The sequence below is a fragment of the Perca flavescens genome, chromosome 12 (assembly GCF_004354835.1).
Source record: "Perca flavescens isolate YP-PL-M2 chromosome 12, PFLA_1.0, whole genome shotgun sequence".
Taxonomy (NCBI): domain Eukaryota; kingdom Metazoa; phylum Chordata; class Actinopteri; order Perciformes; family Percidae; genus Perca; species Perca flavescens.
This window is the reverse complement of record NC_041342.1, coordinates 29,025,844-29,052,950: the sequence shown is the minus strand read 5'-3', so window position 1 is coordinate 29,052,950 and position 27,107 is coordinate 29,025,844. Positions and strand designations below refer to the sequence as shown.

At 40.9% G+C, this 27,107-nt stretch overlaps 1 protein-coding gene across 1 annotated transcript; it reads left to right on the top strand.

Moving 5' to 3' along the window:
- The first annotated feature begins 1,875 nt into the window (after window positions 1–1,875).
- On the top strand, window positions 1,876–26,802 carry gad3 (glutamate decarboxylase 3). Its single transcript, XM_028592566.1, has 16 exons — window positions 1,876–2,092; window positions 3,032–3,139; window positions 3,645–3,751; window positions 8,478–8,613; window positions 10,588–10,678; window positions 12,910–13,022; window positions 16,422–16,537; window positions 17,321–17,400; window positions 17,756–17,810; window positions 19,083–19,199; window positions 21,207–21,271; window positions 22,423–22,501; window positions 24,970–25,119; window positions 25,313–25,420; window positions 26,092–26,181; window positions 26,356–26,802. Exons 1-16 carry the CDS (start codon window positions 2,071–2,073, stop codon window positions 26,527–26,529), a joined length of 1,611 nt encoding a protein of 536 aa, XP_028448367.1. The 5' UTR covers window positions 1,876–2,070; the 3' UTR covers window positions 26,530–26,802.
- Window positions 26,803–27,107: the final 305 nt, after the last annotated feature.

The following is a 27,107-nucleotide window of genomic DNA, read 5'->3' as shown; positions in this document are numbered from 1 at the left end:
TCTTACATTTTGGATATTGTAATATGACATAAGTGTTGTCTTTTCCTGGTTTTAAACTTACCAGATTGTTGTAGCTGTTCTATTATTTGCCTTTTCCCCACTGAGACATTATCTCCACATTACTGATGATTATTTATCTAAAATCTAAGTGTGAAGATATTTTGTTTAAGCACCAATTGTCAACCCAAGAATATCGATATCAAGGTATTTGGTCAAGAATATTGTGACATCTGATTTTCTCCCTATCGCCCAGCCCTAGTAAAACATTGAAATAATAAAGGGATCAAAGCAATTGGAAAGTGTAGCCTACTTACTGTAGTTACAGCACCTGAGTAGCCTTCAGTAGCCTCTTTATTTATTTTGTATTTTTTTTTTTTTACAGCTACTCAGTGCTACTTTTATCTAAAGTGGCACAGCACTTTTGAGTTAAGGCCAACCAGCAAATGTTGATGAAAGAGATGCCTTGACTGAGTATTGGGCAAACGCTCTGTCAGTACCTTATATACTGTCTATGGTCAGTACCCAGGGACCCATTGTCTCGTCATCTGTCCATGCTACAGGATGCTGTCAAAAACCAGCTCATCTTATTGACTTAATTAATCCCCTCATTGTGATCTTGACTATTTAGTTCCATTGGTTTCCTCTGAAGCTGATGAAAGACAGATGCACAGATATAATTTACAGCCTAACATGACATGCCTTTTTCTCCTTCTGTTGCAACTCATAAGTCTTGTTTTTGACTTGCCTTAAAGGGGAACTAAGCAGTTTCTTTTTAGCTTAATTTACCTTAATTTACTGAGGCTAAGGCAGCTAAATCACTGTTTATTGCTTAGCTATACAGTATTTAATCTATAGCTTTAACTGATCAGAAAATCACTGATGCCCCATGTTATTTTACATTTGGCTTTTAGTCAAAACGAGTCATAATACAGTGCCCCCCCACACACACACACACACACACACACACACCACCCTGGGGGCCACTGTATTGGGTTTACGTGATTAAAGAAGGTTTGTGACATGTGGATGGAACAGTGGTGTTTTCATTATACTGTAGAATTCCTCATGGGGGCAACAAAAACTACGCACTATAGCTTTAAATTAACATTATAGACCTATTGGTCCTGACAATTTTTACATGCAATTCCTTTTGTGAACGCTAGGTGTCATTATCACAATATGTGTAGATCTTTTTCACACTTTCAAATCCAAAAAGGCTTTACCAGTCACAGCCAAAATTGTGTGGAGTATTTATTGAAAAGAAAAAGTCGCAAATATAGGCCTATGCATGACATTTTTTTTATTATGAGCTTCAACTTTTTGAGTGGCAAGTAGCGGCAACACTGCTAACTGTCCAACAATGATCTTGTTTCCCAACTGCCCACATTTCTGTGAAAATGGGGAAATGGGTAACTGTGCTCACATCACTGATCACAGACTTTCAAGAGTTGGCTGCCATTAAGAAGATGAACCTGTTGCCAAACCCTTTCTCTGTTGATGTGGGAGCAGGGATGTGCAGTTGGAGCTTATTGAAATACATTGTGATGCTACTCTCTGTAGTCTCCACCAGCAACTCCTGCTATCAGAGTTCTACAGGGAGGGATATCTCAAAGCCTAGCCAAATAAAACCAAATGATGTTGAAAGAAAAGTGAGAATTTTGCATTTTTTAGTTTGGGCGGGCATACCCTGAACACTGTGATTAAATGAAGAAAAACTCATAGCCCTACATGGCACGATGTCACATAACAAAAGCATCATGCAGGTGTTCCTTGCTTTGAGCGACAGCCAAACAGCAGCAGGCTGCAGACCACACCTCCCTTCACCTGCTGCTCTTTAAATGCAGCAGACTGGCACCACACTGTCTGTGTGCCTCCTGTTGAATGAATTCCTATCACAGACTTCTAAGCAACCCTCAGGCGGACCGGTTTATCTACACAGAGTATTTCTCACAGGACTCAATGAAATGTGATTTTGGGGATATCTCGACTGTTTTAAAAGAATAGTAACAGTGGGACTGAACTAAATTGCTTGCAAACATCTTTGAAGAACAATTTGTAATTTGTATTGATATGGATTTCTTACAGCTGCAAGGTAAGAGTAGTTTGATGACACTCTATATAATGCAAAGTAAAGTGGTAATGTGAATGAATTAGACATTTTTATATATATATATAAATATATATATATATATGCAGTGATGTATTTGCCTATATGATTTGAATGCAGAGAATATGAATGCATACAGCCACACTATCTGAAATGAATACATCACTATGTGAGAGGTACATGTCAGGACATGTCTTTTTATGAAGTAGGATTTCAGTCCTTTCCTTGCACATAGGAAAGTTTCCCAAGATTATGGCAAATATGATGAAATAATTGTTACACACAGTAAGTCACAGTTTATACCTAAAATAATACCTTAAAAGGCGACAATTTTGAGTTGGTTGGTGCTGGGGCAGACTGCAAGAACTCTGACCAACTTTTTCTTATAAATCTGTTTTTCCCAGATCACAGGAACTTAATTTATCATTTAAATAAGAAGCTTTTCTAGCCAAAAGCCTAGCTCTCTTATTCACTTTCCCAGGATCTTTAATGGCTCCCTCCACCCAGATAGCAAACACCTTAGATAACTAAGAGAGTCTGAGCAGACGTGCCACAAACAGCTGGTGACATGATGTCAGTCAAATAGATATAGAACTGCAATCTGTAACTTTCCACACATTCAAACTAAGGCAAAGAAGGAGCTTTTATTGTGTTATATGTCACGTTATTTTACCTTATTGTTCACGGTCTTCAGTAAAACGCACTGACAATGTCAACTAGAACATTTCTCGGTTGCAGAGTAAGATGAAAAACACTATAAACACTTTAAACTGAGGTTTCTGTCACCAAAGGAATAGGAGATAGCAACAGAGTATCTAACTGTATTGAAGCATTTTACTCAGAGCAGATATGAATGTTCCCACAGACTTAACTAAGACATCGGCAGCCCATTTACTGACAAACATGTATATGTTGTGCTTTCAGAAAGCATCATTAACAAATCGGGGGGGATGGACAAACAGCAGGAGAACTCGGCAGCAGTCAGAGACAGAGGACAGACACCTGCCGACTTCAGCAGCATCTACAGCAAAGGTGAGAGCTCCGGCTGTCCAGAGTCACGCCGGGTTTGGTCCTCCTGACAGTCTGAGGGGACTGGAGGCTTCCATCATTGATGCAGGCAACATGTTCTTTGGCAGTGTTAGAGGTGAACAACATTAACATCAACTCACTTGTGCCTTTTGGAAAATTTTGAAATCTGGGTTTAAACCTGCAAACTTCTACTTGTGCTTGCTTTACACAATTTTTCTTTTGCATCCTTCATTTATTATGGAAGAGGATTAGTGTCACATGTGAAAAAAATTATTGAGTTCTGAGTTTAAAGTCAGAATTCTAACTTTTTTTTTTAAATAAATAAAGTATGTGTTTGCAAGATGTCTAATTTCCTGCCATAGTTGTATAGCTATATACACACGTTTATGCAAAGATGTGCCATATCTGCAGGTTAGGCAACTTGAAAGAGATATACGTGTGTGTGTGTGTGTGTGTGTGTGTGTGTGTGTGTGTGTGTGTGTGTGTGTGTGTGTGTGTGTGTGTATAGACCTGCTCCCAGCTTCAGGTGGTGAGGAGATTACCAGAGGATTTCTGCAGGAGCTGCTTAACATCCTGTTGAGTTATATCAGCAAGTCAAGCCAGAGGAGCTCCAAGGTACTCAATTGTTACTTGTAGGACTGCTGTGCTGAAATCCTGTAAAAAAAATGTCGTCTAGTGTCACGACATAAAGTCAATTGTTTGATTCTTTGCTCGTACAGTATCTCAACACTCTGCTCAATGATATTCAAATCTTTCGTTGAACTCATGCAATAAAGAAGTCCATTGTCCAGGCAAGACTCACGTTTAGGTTGATTTAAATGTTCAGTTTAAAAGCAAACATACATGTCATAGCTGCCTCTCTTTTGCTCTGGTGAAAAAAACATTACAAGTCTTACTTTTAGATTGATGTAAGCATGCGAAGCACGTTCGGTTGTAGAAAACTGAGACAAACAGTAAAGTACAGAATGGGTTGACGGCTATAAGTAGGCTTGACAGGTGATTAGAGCCATGGCCCTGCTCCCATATCTAAGTTATGTCTTCATTTATTTTTATTAGTAGTTTGGTTTATAACAATATCCTGTGGCTGGTGGGCTTCAAGGTGTTCAAGTTCTGAAGTTTGTCTTCAAAAGGCAGACTTGTGTGTGCTGTAGAAGATCATTCATATCAGTTAATTGTTTTTATTTATTTATTTGACAGGGACAATGCACAGCTCCTTAGCAGTACCAGTTAGCTATAAGCTAATTTTCATCTGTAGTCCCTGGGCAGGAAACAGAGGATAAGATCTCTGTCAGAGGTGAAATCTAACACTGGAGTATAAGAAAATACTAACACAACATGTTTCCATTACCAGAGGCTTTGGGCATGTGTAGTGTTGTTTCCCCTCCACTGGTGGAACTTAAAGGGATACGCCACCGTTTGTTGAAATAGTTCTTATCACGTTCTACCCTGGCTGTAGATAGGTGGGCCAACGTATTTTTTGTCTCAGTGCAAGTAATTAGGTTGTTTTTTTGTGTTTTGTTGGCTCACTTTTACTCACAACATGCTAACCGGCAACATAGGATTCCATTCACTACGCTAAGCTAACTAGCGGCGGCGCTGCCGGTGTTGCACCGGACTAAAACAATACATGCACAAAAAATGCGTTGGCCCACCTATCTACAGCTAGGGGAGACCGTGATAAGCCCTATTTCAACAAACGGTGGCGTATCCCTTTAACATTGTGAGCATGCGTGTATGAGCCACAACATATGTTGTTTATGGTCTCATTTATACTATTTATTGATTATTATATCGTGCACTTACAGTATATTGTAGGTGGTGGGCGTTTTTATGGATGGAGATGTTTGCTGTATGTGACAAAAAACTGTTGTAGCCTAAAAAATGCATCACATCACTTAGGGCACCTTTAAACGCCGTTACTCCCAACACTGTTGGTGTGCGTTTTCATGGCGGTTTCAGCGGAAGTGATAACATATTTGTTTGCTTCACCTGTTCACCTGGTTGTTTTTGGGCTTTGACAGAGAGGGGGTGAGCCTGGGGGCGAACACTTTCTGTTGACTAATGTTGTGGCTGTAAGCAGTCCAACAAAGTGCTGCCGCGAGGGACTAAACACTGAGAGATGCATAAACACACTGTGACACACTCGAGATTGTATCGCAATGATTTATTCCACCGCACTAACGCACTTATTTCGATTCACAAAGTAACTTTACATTCGGTAACTGCAGTGCTAGTTGTATTTTACGTGTGGAGGAATAAATCATTGCAACAATCTGATGATTTTGAAGAGGCTTTACTGGAAAAATGTGTAATGAATGTTTAGGCACATAATTAAATATGAGACACAGGGAATGGCAAAAAGGAAAAATGCTGCTCCCTGTGTTTTAGATACTGGACTTCCACCATCCTAACCAGCTGAAGGAGGGACTTCAGTTAGCTATAAGCTCATTTTCATCTGTAGTCCCTGGGCAGGAAACAGAGGATAAGATCTCTGTCAGAGGGGAAATCTAACACTGGAGTATAAGAAAATACTAACACAACAGTAAAGAACAACAATCAAATTTCACTTTGGTCAGTTGTGACCAGAGTTTTCAACAACAGTACTTGGCTATTAGCCAACAGGCAATAAAGTTGACCACTTGGTATCACCTTTTGCCTTCTGCTTTCATTGCCAGAGGCTTTGGGCATGTTGTTTCCCCTCCACTGGTGGAACTTAACATTGCGAGCATGGGTGTATGAGCCACGACATATGTTGTGTCAACATATGGTCTCATTTATATTATTTATTGATTATTATATCGTGCACTTATATTGTAGGTGGTGGGCAGTGTTGGTCATCTTACTTTAAAAAAGTAATTAGTTACAGTTACAAATTACTTCTCCCAAAAAGTAATTGAGTTAGTAACTCAGTTACCACATTGTAAAAGTAATTAGTTACTCAGCAAAGTAACTGTGACATTATTTTTTATGTTCTATAACGCTATTACGTTCTATAACATCTTTAACGTCAAAGATGTTTATATTAACTGATTTTATTTTATTTATTTATTTATTGAGGATCCCATTAGCTGAAAGTCTGTGCAATCAGCTAGTCTCCCTGGGGTCCATTCTAAAAAAAATTACATTACATTACAACAACAATATACACATTTCAATCATAACAAAATCGCATATACACATTTCATATCTATACATACATACACAAACACATACATACATACAATCTAATTTCCATTCATAGTAGGACTAAATGTTAATACAATATTAATATAATTACTTTAATCAAAACATATAAAAACCTACATCAACACAAAACATCTAAGATTTCTTTTAAATGACTGCTTATTACAAAGCTGACGCACTTCAATATGAATGTTATTCCAGATGACAATAGCTCTATACAGGACAGTTTTCTTCATAAAATTAGTTTTTGGATAGAGGATTGCTATATGACCAGTATTTGCCTTTCTGGTGTTATGATTATGCACAGAGTTGCAATACACTAATTGATTAAACTGAGAAATAGGCATTTTCATTGTCAATGTGTTATATATCATAGTACCTAAAGTAACTGTTATTCTTTGGTTAATAAAAACCGAAAACAAAAGAGGACCCAAGCAGCTTCCTTGTGGTAAACCACAAACTAAACTTTTGTAATTAGATAAAGAACCATTATAAAAAACCCGCTGAGTTCTATATGAAAGATAACTTTTCATTAATGTAACAGCAGAGGGAGAAAATCCGTAGCTCTTTAATTTCTCAATTAAATTCCAAGTCCAACATAACCACACCATAAATACATACCAAACATAACTGATTGAAGAATAAAAAAACTATTTACAGTATTTTAGAACATTTGGTATTTATTTGAACTCAATAGATTGCAGCCTGCCATATGTTGTGCATAGAAATAAAAACATAAAAAATAAATATTGAAAATAAAAATCAAGTGCAAAATTAAGCAGCAACAAGTGTCGTGTTAGCATGTGTTGATGTGAGGTGCTTCATAAGATTTGAGTTGCTTGAGGCAGACGTGGATAAAGTTGTTTTTCCTGGGCGTAGCGTGCATGTTACATAAACATTCTTACCTTTAATTTCAATGAGCGAGAAGTAGTGCCGGTACTTCCAGTTCGAGAACGCTACCTTTGAATTTCCCTGGCTCGTCGTCATTGTCGCTGTCTTGTGTTTAGTGGTAGTCAGAGTGTGCAGTGAGACAGCGTGAGTAGGGCATCCGCCCACCCAGCCAATCATCATTGCATTTGCAACCGGGTCATCACCCCCCCCCGCTAGTAATTAATTAGATTACTCCGTTACTGAAAAAATAACGCCGTTAGTAATGCCGTTATACTTAAAGGTGCTCTAAGTGATGTGACGCGTTTTTTAGGCTACAACATTTTTCGTCACATACAGAAAACATCTCCTCACTATCCGCTAGCTGCCTGTCCCCTGAACACACTGTAAATAAAACACGGTCTCTGTAGAAAGCTCAGGCTCCACAAACACCAACAAAAATAAACCGTGCCAACCTGCACCATCAAACATAACAAACAGTGTTCCAGCCAATAACCAACAAGAAGGAACTGGTTGTGCCATCACTGCAGCAGCGTTAGCATGTAGGCTACTTCCACAATGCGTATTCATGACTCAACCAGCTCCTTCTTGTTGGTTATTGGCTGGAACACTGTTTGTTATGTTTGGTGGTGCAGTTTGGCGCGGTTTGTTTTTGTTGGCATTTGTGGAGCCTGGGCTGTCTACAGAGAGCACGTTTTTTTTACAGTGTGTTCAGGGGACAGGCAGCTAGCGGATAGTGAGGAGATGTTTGCTGTATGTGATAAAAAAAATGTTGTAGCCTAAAAAACGCGTCACATCACTTAGGGCACCTTTAAACGCCGTTACTCCCAACACTGGTGGTGGGCGTTTTCATGGCGGGTGGAGCGGAAGTGATAACATATTTGTTTGCTTCACCTGTTCACCTGGTTGTTTTTGGGCTTTGACAGAGAGGGGGTGAGCCTGGGGGCGAACACTTTCTGTTGACTAATGTTGTGGCTGTAAGCAGTCCAACAAAGTGCTGCCGCGAGGGACTAAACACTGAGAGATGCATAAACACACTGTGACACACTCGAGATTGTATCGCAATGATTTATTCCACCGCACTAACGCACTTATTTCGATTCACAAAGTAACTTTACATTCGGTAACTGCAGTGCTAGTTGTATTTTACGTGTGGAGGAATAAATCATTGCAACAATCTGATGATTTTGAAGAGGCTTTACTGGAAAAATGTGTAATGAATGTTTCACAGGGAATGGCAAAATGAAAAATGCTGCTCCCTGTGTTTTAGATACTGGACTTCCACCATCCTCACCAGCTGAAGGAGGGACTGGAGGGCTTCAGTCTGGACCTGCCGGACCAACCGGAAACTCTGGAGCAGATACTTGTGGACTGTAGAGACACACTCAAATATGGCGTCAACACAGGTGTGTGTGTGTGTGTGTGCGTGCGTGCGTGCGTGCGTGCGTGCGTGCGTGTGTGTGTGTGTGTGTGTGTGTGTGTGTGTGTGCGTGTGCGTGTGCGTGTGCGTGTGTGTGTGTGTGTGTATGACACAGAAGAGCCTTAACCCAGGATCGGACAGTTGATTCTGTAAAGTGAAATTAATAGTTTAATTTACAACTGCAGGCTTCAAATGGTTTTTCAAAAGCCCTGGATCGTTTAGGTCAACTTTACGGTCTATCAGAGGCTGAAGCGCGCTCCGTTTTAAAGCTAGAGTGAAGATATTGGCGATATAAGATATTAAACTAGACACCCTAAGGAATCCAGTAGTGCCAACCTAGCTTGTATCCCATTTCTAGGGATTACTAGGGAAGGTGGCTAAATAACACTCCAAAGGTAGGCTAACATTGTATTCATTTGTGATGATGTAAGTCCCCATATAGCCATTTCATTGTAGTGTGAGATGTGACGTCAGTGTACAAAATGACCTGTTGTAACCTCTTGGACAGAGATCTTCAACAGTTACTGCAGGGGGGGCCACCAAATTATTGTTTGAAAGTTTCCAAGAAAATTACTGGTAAATAAATACTCACCTAAAGGATTATTAGGAACACCATACTAATACTGTGTTTGACCCTATCCCATCAATATGGGTCAACATTTCTAAAGAATTCTTCCAGCACCTTGTTGAATCAATGCCACGAAGAATTAAGGCAGTTCTGAAGGCAAAAGGGATCCCCCACACCATTACACCACCAGTACCAGCCTGCCCAGTGGTAACAAGGCATGATGGATCCATGTTCTCATTCTGTTTACGCCAAATTCTGACTCTACCATCTGAATGTCTCAACAGAAATCAAGAGTCATCAGACCAGGCAACATTTTACCAGTCTTCAACTGTCCAATTTTGGTGGGCTCATGCAAATTGTAGCCTCATTTTCCTATTTTTAGTGGAGATGAGTGGTACCCGGTGGGGTCTTCTGCAGGTGTAGCCCATCCACCTCAAGGTTGTGCTTGTTGTGGCTTCACAAATGCTTTACTGCATACCTCGGTTGTAACGAGAGGTTATTTGAGTAAATTGATCTTCTATCAGCTTGAATCACTCGGCCCATTCTCCTCTGACCTCTAGCATCAACAAGGCATTTTGGCCCCCCAGGACTGCAGCATACTGGATGTTTTTCCTTTTTCAGACCATTCTTTGTAAACCCTAGAAATGGTTATGCGTGAAAACTCCAGTAACTGAGCAGACTGGGAAATACTCAGACCAGCCCGTCTGGCACCAACAACCATGCCACACTCAAAGTTGCTTAGATCACCTTTTGTTCCCATTCTGACATTCAGTTTGGAGTTCAGGAGATTTTCTAGACCTGGACGACACCCCTAAATGCATTGAAGCAGCTGCAATGTGATTGGTTGATTAGATAATCGTATTAACGAGAAATCTTACAGGTGTTCCTAATAATCTTCAAGGTGAGTGTATCTATCAGCCTGTATGTGAAAAAAACCCATTGCTGATAAGCGTACTGGCCTATAGGTAAGGTAGTCACTAAGATAGCCATCCATGAATATTAACATGATTTATAAAATCATGGCAACAATTATTTTAATAGCTTAGTATTCTATGAAACAACGGTATGTATAAAGGCTTTAGGCCGCCCTATGTGTTATTGTAGGCTCAGTTTAATGTGAAACTTAATTTTTATACAATTTAATAAAACGTTTGGCAATCCTCGATATTCTGTCCAATAAACAAGCAACCGCTTCGACCACGTGACATTTGTTTACAATGTTTGGTGCCTTTTGACGCAGGGCAGCATGAACGCTAACCGAAGCAAATAAAAAATGCAACAACGTTGCAACTCCACCACCGAATTGTTGCAGCCGCACCCCTCGTACACCCCCACTATCTCTTCTAACTAATTACATGCTTGGCCTATGACCTCTGACTTTTGTTTTTCCAGGCCATCCACGTTTCTTCAACCAGCTGTCTTCAGGTCTGGATGTGATTGGTATGGCAGGAGAGTGGTTAACCTCCACAGCCAACACTAACATGTAAGATCTCATCATCAGTGGTGTAAAGTAATGAAGTAGTCTACTGAAGTACTGTACTTAAGGACAATTTAGAGGTACATATTCTTAACTTGAGTATTTCCATTTTATGTTTACTTCTTCTACAACCACAACACATGTCTGTGGTTGAGTCATTCAAGTCGAGATAGCATTTTTTTGCTCAAGTTAAAACATGTTCAAGTTGAACAGATGAGTCCTTTACCTTAGTTCGCGCCGCCTGAGGCACTGTAGATCTACATCTTTCACCATCTTTCCACTGACTTTGCATGCCTTTGTGGCGAGGTGGGATGGTGGGAGCGCCTTTTGGGCCCGCTCAACGCCCAGACCCGGTGGAATTTCAACCCAAGAATAGAATTTGACTAGCTCAATAAGTTAAACCACCAGAATACAGAAAGCACACAAGTTCGACTTATGCATGAACCCAGAGACATAGTTCCGTTAAAGACAATTATTTTATTTATACAATTACTTTAAAAAAAAAAGTATAAAATGCCAATTCAACGATGTCCCGTTACAGGAGTCGAGTTTGTGACAGGGAGACACTGCAAAAGACAATGCACGATGTAATGCCAATCCTAACACAAAAGAGGCGTATAGAGACCCGAAGTCACGTCCCTTCCGGTGGACCTCATGGGACCTTAACTCAGAAAAAATATGAACGGGGAGAAGCAAATAATTTTTTGATCCCGTTTGAATTGAGCCATGGATTACAAATATGATGTTCGTCAATTTAAAAGATCATTTTTCAACCAAAGAAAGTCTCAGTTAGCCGTAGGTTTGTCATATGACCACTTAGTTTTGTGTGAAACCGCTCAGTGAACTACATCTTCCGTCTCACACAACCTACCTCACCTAGCTTGATGCTCGGCTTGCTCGCTAGCTAGCTAGCTTAGCTCTGTTAAACAACACATGTAACATTATCTTAACTGATGGGTTTTATCCAGTCAAGTGTTTTCAGCAGGTAAGCAAAAGAACAAGCGAGATCCTCTGCTCACTAGAGTAACGTTACATCCCTGGTACCACACACACAGACATCGTAGCTTCAGCGAGACGTCATCCATGAAGTTTGTAGTCTTTCTAATTGCGTATTTTTAACTTAATCACTTCTAATTACGTCTTATACTTCAACAGTTCAACAATAAACTGAGACTTTCTTCGGGTGGAAAAATAATGTTTTAAATTGACGAACATCATCCATGGCTCAATTCAAACGGGATCAAAAAATAATTATTATCTCTCCATTGACTCTCATTCATATTATTTCCGAATTAAGGTCCCATGGACCGGAAGTAGAACGGCGTGACTTTGGCTCTCTATACGCAACAAACAAATTAGCCATACTGCATTACCTGTCGATTTTCTGGGGACCCAGAGCGGAAATGTGGCTCCGGCAACAAAGAGTAGAGTGTCAAGAGGACAAACCCCCTGCCTATAGAACATGCAGCTACTTCCTGATTGTTCAAAGAGTGAGTGTGATTGAAAGCATATAGCGACCAATCAACCTGCTACATCTTCATGCCAACTAAAAATAGCTTTGCCTAGTATAAAAGTGCAGGTTTAAACCTGCCACTGTGTGCACCTTAGCACTGGTGCACTCTTGACACTGCCTTACTATATAGGGGATGCTCTTGAACAAACTAATCCTCGGCTGTTGAACAGTTTGAGAGTGTTTTTTCCAATAGAAATTCATTTCTTTAACCCTTGTGGTCTCCTCAAATGTACTACCCTCTGGACACCTTTGTGGCAAAAATGTACATGCACAAAAAACACATACAGCAGAAGACATGAAAGGGGAGAGAGAGGTGGAATGACATGCAGCAAAGGGCCACAGGTCGGAGTTGAACCCTTGCTCACTGCGTCGAGGAGTAAACCTCTATACATGGGCGCCCGCTCTACCAACTGAACTATCTGGGCACTCCATCAATATTTTTTTCTGCTTTTTTTTTTCCTCCACATAAAGCTCTTAAACAAATAACAAACAAACTTGTTCAAAACTACCACACATTCAATCATTTTCAGGATTTTAACCCTTTAAATGCCAGTTTAATATTTGAATTATTTCATTATATAATTACACAAAAATGTACAAAAATGCCCGAGGGGGGAGTAAGGGTTAATGACATTTATGCGGTTCAGAAAGATAAACATGAGATGTTTGCTAGAAGCCAGTTATAATGTAAATGATTTGTCTTTACGATACATTTCTTTACCAGGTTTACATATGAAGTGTCTCCTGTTTTCATCCTCATGGAAGAGTTTCTGCTGAGGAAGATGCAAAGCATTGTGGGATGGTCTGATGATGAGGGAGACGGATTCTTCTGTCCAGGTAATACATGCAAGAAAGTTACGGCAGAAATGGGTGGATGGATGAACAGTTAATTGGATAAAAACGGTCAAAAGTGATACTGTACGTCTCTAGACACAAAAGGTCACCTTTATTTTGCTTAAAATATCAAGAAAAAGTTCAATTTAAAGAAGTTTAAAGTGGCTATACGCAACTTTCAGTTTGTTGATTCTAGCGGACGCTTTGGACAAAAGCGGTAGTGTTTTTACTACACCTGCTGTCGTAAAGGTCTTTTCTTTACGGTACTGTATTGCCCACTGTATTATTGAGTTGGCGTTACCGACCAGGAGGTCATATGTTTTGCTCAGACAGAAAATAATTCTTTTAGGCTACAATAAGAGAATACGTTATAGATGCATTGTTGCATTTCAAGGGTTGCATACGGTAACTTAGCCTACTTTGGATGTATCGTGAGCTAAACTGGTTATCATTGTCACTGTGTCACAAGCCAAGCATTAAGAGTTTGTTGTATCAACCAACGTAATAATAACTTAAAATGATATAGCGCATTTCACGAAACCCAAGGACGCGCTACACAAGTAACATCATAGGGGGACAAGGGAAAAGAAAATAGTAGGCAAACGCAAACACAGACTAAAAGGAATAAACACTGAATGTGCTGAATGTAAGGGGGATGTAATTTCATGTAGTTAACTGACGTACAACCACATCGTGCACTGTAACGTAATTTTATGAATGAACATATTACATTAACCTGACTCCGCCAGATGGATTGCTTCGCATTTGCTCGGCATATCCATCTGGGAACTTTCCGTTGGAGAACTTTTGGGAAGGGGCGGAAATACTGGTTAGTTGATTGGATGAACCATCTGTTTATCACCTATGTTGGTGATAGACGGGCCAAATCAACCAATCAGATCCACGAAGCGTATGAAAATACAACCACAAGCCCGCCCCTGCTGCTGCAGGCAAAGCAAAGCTCGTTAGCTCAGCATGCAAGCAACATGTCGGTAAAGGAGATTTGCCGTTTGTGTAACGAGAATTTAGGAATAAAAGACACCATTTCAGGTTCCCGGACCATATTCCAAAAGAAGGATCCAAGAGAAAAAAAGCATTAGCGAGCGGCTAACAGAATTAGGGCTACCGCTGTCTGAAAATACTGGTTAGCTGATTGGATAAACCATCTGTCTATCACCACCTAACCCACCTCAAAACCAACGCTGATTGGCCCAGTCGTTTGGCTAACGGCTCCAAATTTTCTCTGCCTCAAGATGCCAGACTGATCTGCGAGTGGAAAACTGGAGCTCGCCAGATCAGGACGGTCTCACGAGGCTAATATACCTGAGGGCCGATTCGGTATGCGTTTTGAATCATTTACAATCCCGTAATTGTCTCCATCTGTTAAAGCCCGACCGAGATTGACTCGGGTTTCGCCAGTCGTCTTTCACTTAGCCTTTTAGCTTTTAGTTGTTCTTCATTTAATTTCCTTCTTTTCTGTAATGGTCCTGCCCCGGTATCAGCCATAACTACAGCAGATAACTTCTACAATAAAATTAAAATACAATTAGGCCTATATAACAATACTGCTACCTTTTAGCTGGCTGCATAGGCTTTTCCAGTGTTCAGGTGGAATTTGTGACCCATCAGGTGTGTGACTGTAGCGCCGTCTACCTGCTGTAAATCATTTTGTGACTTTGCGGGAAAAATCCTACCCGGGCAGAGGCATTAATAAAAACTATATAAAAATAGCGTTCTTTTCACTGTTAGTCTTGTTTGCAGTTACAGGTCATTTATGATCATCAGATAAAAAATGAAAAAGTAACATATAGTCACTTCAACTACATACAATAACCATTATTCTCAGTGTGTAAACTGAGGTGTGCAAAGTCTCATAGTACAGCTGTGGAGGTATTTTATTGAATTTCATTGCATGCTCAGATATGTGCTGCGCTAGCAGTTCTCGGTCCCCTCTTCTTTACCATCTACATGCTCCCCCTTAGTCAGATCATGCGCCACACGGCCGGGTTTAGTTTTCACGGCTATGCAGACGACACCCAGCTTCCCCTACAATCCCTTGTCAATTGCCTGCACAACATAAAAGCATTGATGTCATCCAACCTATTCAATTTAAACAGCAAGAAAAAACAGGGTTCATTATTGTGTCTTCCAATGCAATGCGTCAGAAGGTTGGAGATCTTTTCCTCGATGTTGACGGCTGCCCATCCCCGGAAGTCGTGGCCGTCATTCTGGACTCCCCCCTCTCATTTCTGTCACACATCAAATCCATCATTAAATCTACTTCCTACTATCTCAAAAACAACTCTGGATTACTACAATGGAGAACTGGAGACAGGCTCCAGCATGTACAGAACTCAGCTGGCTGGGTTCTCCCCCGCACCAGCACATCACCCACACCCTAGTCCCGTATAGCCAGACCTTCCTCCACATTCCAGGATGGGAGAATAATGTGCTCTGGTTTACTGCCGTTTCTTTAAAGCTAAAGTGCGTATAGTTTCTGTCTCCCCCATGAGGAATTCTAAGTAATGACAAGAAAACCGTCAGCGCGTCCACCTCAATTGGCAATGGCTTGAATGTAACAGATGCCATTAATATCAACAAGTTACGCACTACATTCTCCCTTAGCTTAGCCACAGTAATTTTATAAAGTGTCCTTGGGTTTCATGAAAGGCGCTATATAAATAAAAGTAATTATTATTATTATTATTATTCAAAATCCTCATCCTCATCCTCACTTCATGCACTCGCCCCCCAGTTCTTATCAGACCTCCTCCTCCCCTACACCCTGTCCTGGAACCCTCTGGTCCTCGGACACGGGTCTGCTCACCACCCCCGACAACAACCGGCATACTTTTGGGGACAGAGCCTTGAGTGTGGCAGCCCCCAACCTCTGGAACTCTCTCCCAGCAGAAATCAGTAATGCTTCGTGCATGGAATATTTAAAAATAAACTCCTCAAAATCCACCTGTTCACCACAGCCTATGGACTCGGTTAAATCCTGTTATTCTCGGATAACATTGCCACCAGTAATCCATATATTCATATCTTCTTTTCTTTTGTTTGTGTGTTACTTGTTCTGTCTTCATGTAAAGTGTCATCAGGTCCCTTAAAAGGTGCTATAAAAATTGTTAAGAGTGCACTCTCTAGTTATCTGCAACTAAAAAAGAAATTGTTACATTCATTCACACAATATTACATACATACATCTTCCAAAACTGTACAGTATCAATATCAGAATCAGAAATACTTTTATTTTATAGTGTAAACTTATATATACGTATGCTTATATATTTAGGAAATAGTATGGAACTGAGACACGACAACAGACACATGAACAGAGGCAAAGCACAAATAAAGAGGGTTGCATACTTGTCAATAAACTCTGCATTCTGTTTTCTGAAGGAGGGACAATATCCAATCTGTACAGCATCCTGGTGGCCAGATATCACTTCTACCCAGAGGTGAAGACCAGAGGAATGGGACTTCTGCCTCAGCTGGCCCTCTTCACTTCGGAACATGTAATCACACCTCAGACACTAACTACTGCACTATTTGGGGCTTAAGGAGCCATGGTCATATGCAACCTCCCACTGATGTTCTGTGGAGCAATATTAACCCAGATTTATACTAAGTTTGAGTTAATGTTTCTTTTTTTGTAAAGGATTTTAGCATTGCCATAGGCAGGCCTTTTAGTTGCAATCATGAAAATCTGTTCATGTAAACAACAATGACCCTTAACGTAGGTTGATTATTAAAAATAATAAATATTTTTTTATTCATTCATGCTATTTCTTCTGTGTAATGGGAGCACAAAGGAACTTAATTAATTTCATCACATATGTGAATTATTGTCTAGAGTCCATTCCTTTTTTTTCAGTAGCATAGCCACAAGGGTATTTCATTCCTTGATGCTGTGAATCTGATACACTGAAGGCTATACTGTAGATAACCAACTGATGGAAACAATCGCCTACATTTCAGCAGCTAGCATACTGAATGATTTCAGGACATAGATTACAACAAACATGTCATTCAGTTAGGCCTTCAGAGAGCTCATAGCACCGAGCTATTATCTCTAAATAAAAGACGGTCATAGCAGGGCATCACCTTTTTGAACACACACACTTCAATCTCTGGTGATATATAAGTAGAGCTCTCGCACTTATGTGTACCTGGGAACTTCTTCTTGGAACCAAACAATGCAGCCACTGCTGTCAGCTGGATGAAAGGTGTAGTACATGTTTGGATGTTCTTTGAATTGAGACAAATGGAGATGAAAGGCTGTATTTCCACCCATTCAGAGTCACTATTCAGTGAAGAAATCTGCAGCTGTGCTGGGGATGGGCAGTGACAATGTGGTCATGGTGAAATGTGATGAAAGGTGGGTACACTCACAAGTACACAAGTGTTTGTTAATAGTCAATGTGATTTACGACAAAAGAAATGTTTGCTCACCTGTGAATGTCTATTTTATGGGAAAATGTGAGCTAGTGGGCTAGTAAACATCCTGTACATTGGGCTGCATGTTTACTGCATAGTAAACTATTTTATCATTCAAATGCATTGTAATGTTTTTTATGTGTAAATATAGAGAATTCTTCCTTTTAGAGTACCTGTAGAGAGCAGGCTGGTGTCAGGGCTTGGTCAAGTCACTATGGCTTATGTACACTGCATGAATTTAAGGACCACAGTCAGTTGCTGTTTACTGAACCTTTGTCTACTTCTGGTCATTTAAGAGGGAAAATGATTCCAGCTGAACTGGAGGCTTGCATTGTTACAGCTGAAGAAAAGGTATGTTTCAGTATATGTACAGTTTATATGAGAAAATACTAAATTTGTTCAAAATGTCCCTTATCTCACAGTACATACTTTCAAATTCTGGTTTGTCGGCAAAACCTCATCTCTAAATGCACGATGCATGATGCAGTCACAATTAGTCTATATCCCCGACGTTCCACTTCCAGGACTGCTCCGGTGCCGCCAGAAATTCTCTTTTCGGCTGGACAACCTTTCTTTGTGTTGTACGTTCGTAATTCTTAACTCTGGTGGATTTACGAGGACTATGGTTAACTGCTCCTCAGATTTCTGCAGGGTAAATCCAGACAGCTAGATAGACTATCTGTCTGAGTTTTCTGTTGCACGACTAAAACAACTTTTAAACGTACACACGTTCCACCAAAACAAGTTCCTTCCCGAAGGCTATTTTGCAGAGGCACCGTGGCTCTGTACGATACTTAGCACTACCCAAGACGATTGGGATTGGTTTAAAGAAATGCCAATAAACCAGAGCCCGTTTTTACCAAGAGCCTGGGTCTGTCCGAGGTTTCTTCCCAAGAGGGAGTTTTTCCTCGCAGCTGTCGCACTGCTTGCTCTTGAGGGAATTACTGTAATTGCTGGAATTGTTGGGGCTTTGTAAATTATAGAGTGTGGTCTAGACCTACTTTATCTGTAAAGTGTCTCGAGATAACTCTTGTTATGATTTGATACTATAAATGAAATTGAATTGAATTGAATTGAAAAAGGTACATATTTATGATGAGGCCAACCTTAGTTCAATCAGGAGAGACTTCGTTGCAGATATGCAAATATTTATTATAGATGAGCATGATATGAACATGGATACATGAATTGTGCATAGTCTTTGGGGATTAAACTCCATCATAGTAAATATTTAAAGGGTCAGAGAAACAGGCATATACCCCCCCGATGGAGCCTAGACACTGGTAATGGCGGAGAGGGAACCAGGAGGTCGAACGGAAGACCCGTCCGCCAGAAGGGACTCCGGTTGCAATGGTTGAAGAAGCCCGGAGGTGGAAGGGGAGGAGGAGGGTTGCACCTTTGCCTGAGAAGACAGCTGATAGCAAGAGAGTGACATTTAAAGCAACATGTCATTCTGTGATTGGATCATGATTTCGAAGCCAACTCTGATTGGCCTACCGAAGAGTGCACGCCTCCTACAAGCTGAACAGAATTAGGGAGAAATAGTGGTGATTGCAGTCGTCATAGAAGTCTTGAATTTAGAAGTCAATTTGCACTGTGCTTCATTTCTCTCTTTCTCTCCAGGGTTTGGTTCCGTTCTATGTGAATGTGACAGCAGGCACCACCGTGTACGGAGCCTTCGATCCTCTCAATGCCATTGCTGACATCTGCCATAAACACACACTGTGGATGCATGTTGATGTAAGTTGATCTCTTGGAGGATTCAGATCATGTTGAGTGAATTTTACTCAGTCTAAATCCTACTAATGGAACAGGTAATACAAGTATAAATACTGCTACACTCCAGTCCAACATAATCATACTAAGTATTTTTGTAAAGGTTTTTTAGTTACGTTTTTTCATTCTAAAGGTATAGTTACTGAAGTCAGTTAAGGTAGTGCACTGATTGAGGTGTCCGCAAGGGCGTAACTTTGGGTTCAACATTGGGGGCGTTGAGCTCTCCGACTATCTAGGGAGATCCTGGGAAATGTATGTATGTATTGAAAAAAGCACAAAAACATAAAAAACAAATTGAAAAAAATACCGATACAAGAGACAAAAACGTCAAAAGGCGACAAATGTCGGAAAAAGCGCCAAAACCTTCCAGAAAAAACTCAACAAAAACATTGAAAAGAGCAGCAAAAATGTCGGGAAAAAAAGCAATGAAAACCTTAAAAAGAAACAAAACCTTCAGAAAAAGCCCAGTTTTGATTATGATGTATGCCTATGGGTGTCCAGTTGCTGCAGCCACCACTGCTGACACCCATGTTCAGTCATGGCTTTCGGCTTGGCCCCAATAAACACAATTGGCCCATTGGGTGGTGGGTGGAACCCAGTGTGGGATCATGTCTACAGTCTGCTGTGAAGAAAAAAAAAAAAAAGATAAGTACATAGCTTCAACAAAATAAGGCTACACCAAGGCCCTGATTAAAAGACAATCATTTATAATGTCTTCCTATATCATAATCAAATAATCAATCATGTAATGACTCTCTAAATATAATGGCGTGTATCTGTTCTTGACTTCAGTTAGAGAGGCAGAAATCTGTTTGTGTAGGTTGAGAGAGAGAGAGAGAGAGAGAGAGAGAGAGAGAGAGAGAGAGAGAGAGAGAGAGAGAGAGGGTCAAGGGGGTCAAACAGCCAGCCCAGGAAAACAGGAATGAAGAAGTTTCCTGGGGGAAGGGTATAACAGGTTAGGCCAACATCTTCAAACTGAGTGAGAGTTCACAAGGTAATCATGGAGATGAAGAAACCTTGGACCGGGGATGCACTCAGAGGCGTGGACACGCCTATGCGCCAATACAAAAGGCCCACCAATAGGAAGAGACAACACCCCTGTGGGGGATGAGAACTTTCTGTTAGACCAAAGAATGGGGCCATTCTACAGAGCTCCAGGGTGAAGTAGGATGGCCCACATCAATGTGTGTCATATAGATATTTTGCTTTAGGCTTTAAAGGACAATTGTGGCGCAAAATGAACCTAGGGGTTAATAAAATATGTGTACCGAGTCAACCGTTCTCTGGGATATGTTTTCATGCTAATCAAATGTGTGTCTAGCTTTAAACAAGCTAGCGCAAACAGCTGATTAGCTTATAATGCTAGTCTTCGGGGCAGAGGGTAAAGTAAAAAGAAAGCTATTTCTATACCACTAACAAGGCTCAAAATAGCACCACACTTCCACGGTAGCATAATGAGGGTCCCTACATGTAAACTGAAGCATTGAGAACTTTGTGAGAGTACAGACAGTTTATTATGAAGATAGTTTATAAAGACAGTACCTTCACGTATACAAGCCACCGCCAAGTCCCGCCCTACGAAGCAGCCCGATTGGTTGGGGTTAGTCATTGGCCTCGGGTAGTTAAAGCTGTTGTGCGTATTTTCTCCCGCCCCCATGAAGAATTCTAAGTAATGACAACAAAACTGTCGGCTTGTCCACCTGAAACAAGCCTACCGTGACCACGCACCGCCCAAAAAGTCAAAAAGTTACGCAGTAAAGCTTTAAGGTTATGATAGCCGACTGGTCAGGGGATAGGACCTGAACAAATCGGGTTCCTGTACCTTACGTAAGCATGGATGCCTGGCCAAATGTAGCATGTGAATGTCTAGAAGTTGCGTGGGTTCCATAACAAACACCTGATTGGATCATGTAACCAGTGTCAGGACTTGAATTGGTATGTTTTATGAGAATTTGACTCCTTTCTCTCCAGGCAGCGTGGGGGGGAGGCCTGCTGATGTCAGACAGGCACAGGATGAAACTGCAGGGCATTGAACGGTAAGTCCATCAACACACAACCTAACCACTTCACCTGGCGTGTCTTTGTTTTCTCTCGGCATTCCTGTGGGACACCACTACAAAGAATCTATCAGCCTAACTCTTTGTGAATTCAGCTTGGAAAAATAAAACAAAGCATGATGACAACTGACACTATTTGCCAACATCAACTGGTTTGTCCAACTGAATAGAAATCCCTCTGTTATGTAACCCACACCAGCCACCTGACCTGGTTTCTTTTCTGTAAGTCCTGTTATTTTCCACAACATCCATCTTATTGCAGCTCATCACAAACTACGTGAGTTACTGTGTGTGTCATTTTGCATAGGCTACTTCTGGGTGCTGGTGTGTCATCTTTTATTATATGAGAGACAAACAAAAAACTCCCTTATTTAAGACCCTGGCCAGATGCTGTTTTTGCATTGTTAGCACCAGGGTCTAAGGTTGCCAATATCAGTCAGTCAGTCAGTCAGTGTGGCATTGTTAAAGGAACACGCCGACTTATTGGGAATTTAGCTTATTCACCGTAACCCCCAGAGTTAGACAAGTCCATACATACCCTTCTCATCTCCGTGCGTGCTGTAACGCTGTCTGACGGTTCCAGCATTAGCTTAGCCCAGCACAGATCCTGCATGTAACTGGTTCCAACTAGCCTAATGCTTCGAATTGTGACAAAAGTGACAAAATAACGCCAACATGTTCCTATTTACATGTTGTGATTTGTAGAGTCACAGCGTGTACAAAAAACAACGTAACATGAGACACAGCCATCTCCTAACAGTAAACAAACCGGGAACTATATTCTCAGACAGCCTTGCTGCGAGCATATCACTCCAGTTTACAGTTAGAAGAAGGCTGTGTCTCATGTTACGTTGTTTTTTGTACACGCTGTGACTCTATAAATCACAACATGTAAATAGGAACATGTTGGCGTTATCTGTCACTTATTGGGAGCAGTAGGATTACTGGAACCATTCACCTGCATCTCCTGTGCTGGCCTGATGCTGCTGGAGCCGTCAGACAGCATTACAGCACGCACGGAGATGAGAAGGGTATGTATCGACTTGTCTAACTCTGGGGGTTACGGTGAATAAGCTAAATTCCCAATAAGTCGGCGTGTTCCTTTGAATCTTAAATGATTTTTTTTCCAGAGCCTGGTCTGTAACATGGAATCCTCACAAGATGATGGGCGTCCCTCTGCAGTGCTCTGTCATACTGGTCAAGAAGAGAGTAAGACATTATACTCCACTCTTTCATTTAAGTGTACATCACACAAATAACAACAACATAGCGGCGGGTGCATGCGACCATAGTTTGCCACGCCAAAATTACTTTATTAAATTGTGCTTAACTTTGACTGTTTAATGAGTGTCACTTTAAAGCTTTAGTGCGTAACTTTTTGATATTAATGAACGTCCGTTACATTCAAGCCGTTACGAAATGAATTTCTACAAAGCTAATTAAGACTATCCGCTCCACACAACTCTCTCTGGATTTCTCAGTATGACTATGTTCAGAAGATTATGGCGTCCGGTGACATCCCCACACAGAAGCTGGAGTGAAGATAATTACCTCTTCTGAAGAGTCCATCATGTTTTTTTGAATCCTCCGTGTCCTCCTTGGCTACTAGCAAATGTGTGGAGAAGGGTAAATGCTAGATCAGATCTGCTAGATGTGTCAATGTAGTTAGGTTTAGGCATGAGGAGTGGGGATTGGTTAGGGTTAGGGTAAGAATAACAGGGTAAGCCAATCAGAGGCAAAATAAAGGAAACAAATAAGGCGGGCCATGAGCCAAGTCCTGTGACATTGAAAATAAATCAATAAATGTTTATAAATCAGAATAAAATATAAAGTAAACCACTTTCACATCTGTTAGCACCCATTCTGTTTGTAACAATTCATAAGTAGTTGCATTGTCCTGTAAACAGTTTCATTTAAAATGTCCTTTCCGTATTTGTCAGACTTTAAATAAAAGGATAGGATAACATAAGGAACATTTTGTTTTTATTTTAACAACCTAGGTGTAACAGTCACATGGTCTTGTGGGAGTCTACTAAGGGAGCCCGTACCCAGCTAAAAAGCAGTTGTTTTGAGGTCGTAGCAATTGTAAACATTAAAGGTTTTTACCTAAAAAAGTCATCCTGCCTGTCTTGGACTCTGCAGAGCCACTTCTGGGTTCAGCCAGCTGGTCATCCTGGAAACTAAAAGTGTGAACCTCAAAGGTGTAAATGAGCTGAAATGGTTAGCAGCAGCAGGTCAGACATGGAAAGAGTGTTTCCAATTATAGAATCTGAACCTCCCTGAATTTCTCACCGTTCTTCTATTCCGCAGCCCATCACTCCATAGATATCCTGAAGCACAGTAGTTTGAGAAAGTTCTCCCCTGAAAAACAAAGTAATTATGACCAGTGTTGGTCATCTTACTTTAAAAAAGTAATTAGTTACAGTTACAAATTATTTCTCCCAAAAAGTAATTGAGCTAGTAACTCAGTTAACCACATTGTAAAAGTAATTAGTTACTCAGCAAAGTAACTGTGACGTTATTTTTTATGTTCTATAACGATATTACGTTCTATAACATCTTTAACGTCAAAGATGTTGCTGACCCGAAAAATCGAGCGTTGCTTGTTTTAACAGAGTGGCTTCGTCTCCTTCGCTGGAGCTCACGCTAGCTGCATTTGGGCTTGGGGTTGGGATAGCAGCAGCAACAAGTGTCATGTCTTTTTTCCTGGGCATAGCGTGCATGTTACATAAACATTCTTGCCTTTAAATTCAATGAGCGAGAAGTAGTGCCGGTACTTCCAGTTCGAGAACGCTACCTTTGAACGTAGGGTTAGGGTTAGGGTTCATGTGTCATGACAGTGTCATGTGTTCATGACAGTGTCATGTCACTCTTATGTTGATACCTTCAAGTAAAGTGTTACTGATTGTTCTGTAAAGTACTTGTAGAGACAAAAAAATCTGTGAGTTGGGCAGCAAAATGCGGCCAGAACGCAGCACAGATGAGTGGAGAATCGAAGTTAAAGTGACCATATTATGCTCATTTTCAGGTTCATACTTGTAATTTGAGATTGTATCAGAATAGGTTTACATGGTTTAATTTAAAAAAAAAATATATATATATATATATATATATTTTTGTTGTACTGCACATTGCTGCAGCTCTTATTTTGACCCTATATCAGGTCTCTGTTTTAGCTACAGAGTGAGACATCTCTACTTCTGTAACATCTTTGTTGGCAGTCGCACACGCGCAGTAGCTAGGTAACGATCACATTAGCTAGCTAGCTGTTTCTGCAACTTCGGCCTGTACAAGGCAGGATTAGCCGGGAGACTTCTTCTAAACGAGGGCGCACTTCCAACTTCTGCATGGAATACCTGCAGAACAGGGACATGGAAGTAGTGCTATACAATTTATGCTAGTGCTAGCATGCTAACAGTTAGCCCCCTAGCCCCCTTGTTTCGGGTAGTGACGTAGAAAGCCCTGCAGATTTTGAACAGCTCACCCGGAGACTGAAGGCAGGTTACATTCAGAAACCCCTATCTTTTTTTTCAAAGTTTGTATGCATGTGGAAGCACCAGAGACACAAAATAACACCCCGAATCCCAGAAAAAGTGATTTTTTCATAATATGGTCACTTTAAGGTTATCCATGCAGTTGTATCTTGTATTAATGTTCCATGTCTCTCATCTCCACAGGGTCTCTTGCAGGAGTGTAATGAGTTGGGGGCTGAGTACCTTTTCCAGACGGACAAACCCTACGATGTGAGCTACGATACTGGAGATAAGAGCATCCAGTGTGGCCGGCATGTCGATGTCTTTAAACTTTGGCTCATGTGGAAGGCAAAGGTATTCATGTACTATACAGTACAGTGAGCATTGATCGATATTGAGAAATGCAGTTTGGTGTGTACGCGTATATACTAGGTGACATTACTTTTTTACGTTACTGGGTGCTGCTTGGTTTAATTCATTCTTACCTGTGTGAGAAGATGTCTGTATGCTTACTTACCCTGTGTGTCTCTGTCACTCACCCTCCCAGGGCTCAGAGGGCTTTGGATCTCAGGTCAACAGATGCTTAGAGAATGCTGAGTATCTTTATGACCAACTGCAGAGGAGGACAGACTTTGAACTGGTCTTCAAAAACAAAGTAAGGCTGGTCTTCACAGGGTACAAAATATATATAATAATGTATCTGTTTGATCACAGTGTCCAAATAATTGTATTCCAATCGTGACATCTGGACATCTGATTTTAAACTAGGATAAATCTGATGTCTAGGTTACATACAGTAACTGTAGGTTACATTGTAATCGTTGTTCTCTGAGTGAAGAGACTATGTCTCCACCTTGAGGTTGCTGAAGGATAACCAGAGTGATCACGCTCACCAGTTATTACATACCTGTGCGTGCCAGTACTATGGTGTGTCTTAAATAATTATTCACGTCATCTGTCAGGTTGGGTCTTTCCCCGTACATATAGAATATGTGGCTGGGTGGAGAGAGAGTCTCGATACGATAACCATTGTTTCAACAGCTTTTCAATGACAATGTTTAATTGTTATTTGTATCCTATATAACGCTTCTTTACCTTCTCAACCTACTTTAGCCTGATTGTAAACTACTGCAGATGTCAGACAACCAAAATAGATGCATTTGCACCTGCAAAGGTGCATTTAGACCTCTTGCACTAACCATGTACAAAATATTTATTATATTATTGTTGTTGTTTTGGATTAGTTTATAGTGTTAGTGTTTGCTTATCCATCTAAATCCTCATTCACTTCTTACTGGGCATATTTGTCCTCCACCTGTCACACAGCCGGAGCACAGTAACGTGTGTTTCTGGTACATCCCTCCCAGTCTGAGAGGCCTGCCACCTGGACCTGACAGAGACACAAGACTCCATCAGGTCAGTACACAACATCAGTTTTCCTCTGGACTCATTCAGTGATGAAATCCCACCGCTGCTGCATTTTATATTGAATGTTGACAATGGATAAAAAGAGTTTTTAAGGAGCCTGACAGAACCAAGTAAAGAGGTCCATACTCTTAATGGTGATCTTTACTCTTTATGTCGTTGCAGGTGGCTCCTCGGATCAAAAGCAGGATGATGGAGAAGGGCTCGGTTTTGATTGGCTATCAGCCTTTGGGAGCCAAAGTCAATTTCTTCAGGTGTGTGTTCTCCAATCCTGCCACACAGCAAGAGGACATTGACTTCCTGTTGGACGAGATCACCCGGCTGGGTGATGACCTATGACATCTGATATGATTATTTGGTCTCAGTCCAGTTCATATCATTAGAGGAAATGAGTACATCCGACTTTGAGACCATTGTTTTGCTGTGGCATAAGCCTACATTGTATCCAGCCTGGGTACATGGGGAAATCTAGGTGCACAGGCTTTTGACAATTACTGTACTCCTAGCTATGCTCTACAGCCTTTGCTGAACATTACCACTTTTGATAGTTTTACAGCATTAAACATTAAAAGCAACTCTTACTGGGCAGCTTCTAGCTCACCCAGTAAGAGTGTTCGCCCCATGTTGGCTGAGTCCTGCAGCAGCGCAGGGTTCAAATCTGACCTGCTGCCCTCTGCTGTGTGTCATCCCCCATCTCTCTCCCCCTTTCATGTCTATCCACTTTTGGAAATAAAGGGAAAAGCCCCCCCATACTATCATATCCCAAGAAAATTGTCCCTTCTTAACATTGATGTAACTATGCTGACCCTTTTCTATCAAGCCTTTATTAAATCTGTGTTGTCTTTTTCCCTTATGTCTTGGTTCGGGAGCCTCTAATAAAACTGAAACTAAAACTAGCAAACACACCCTAGAAGCTA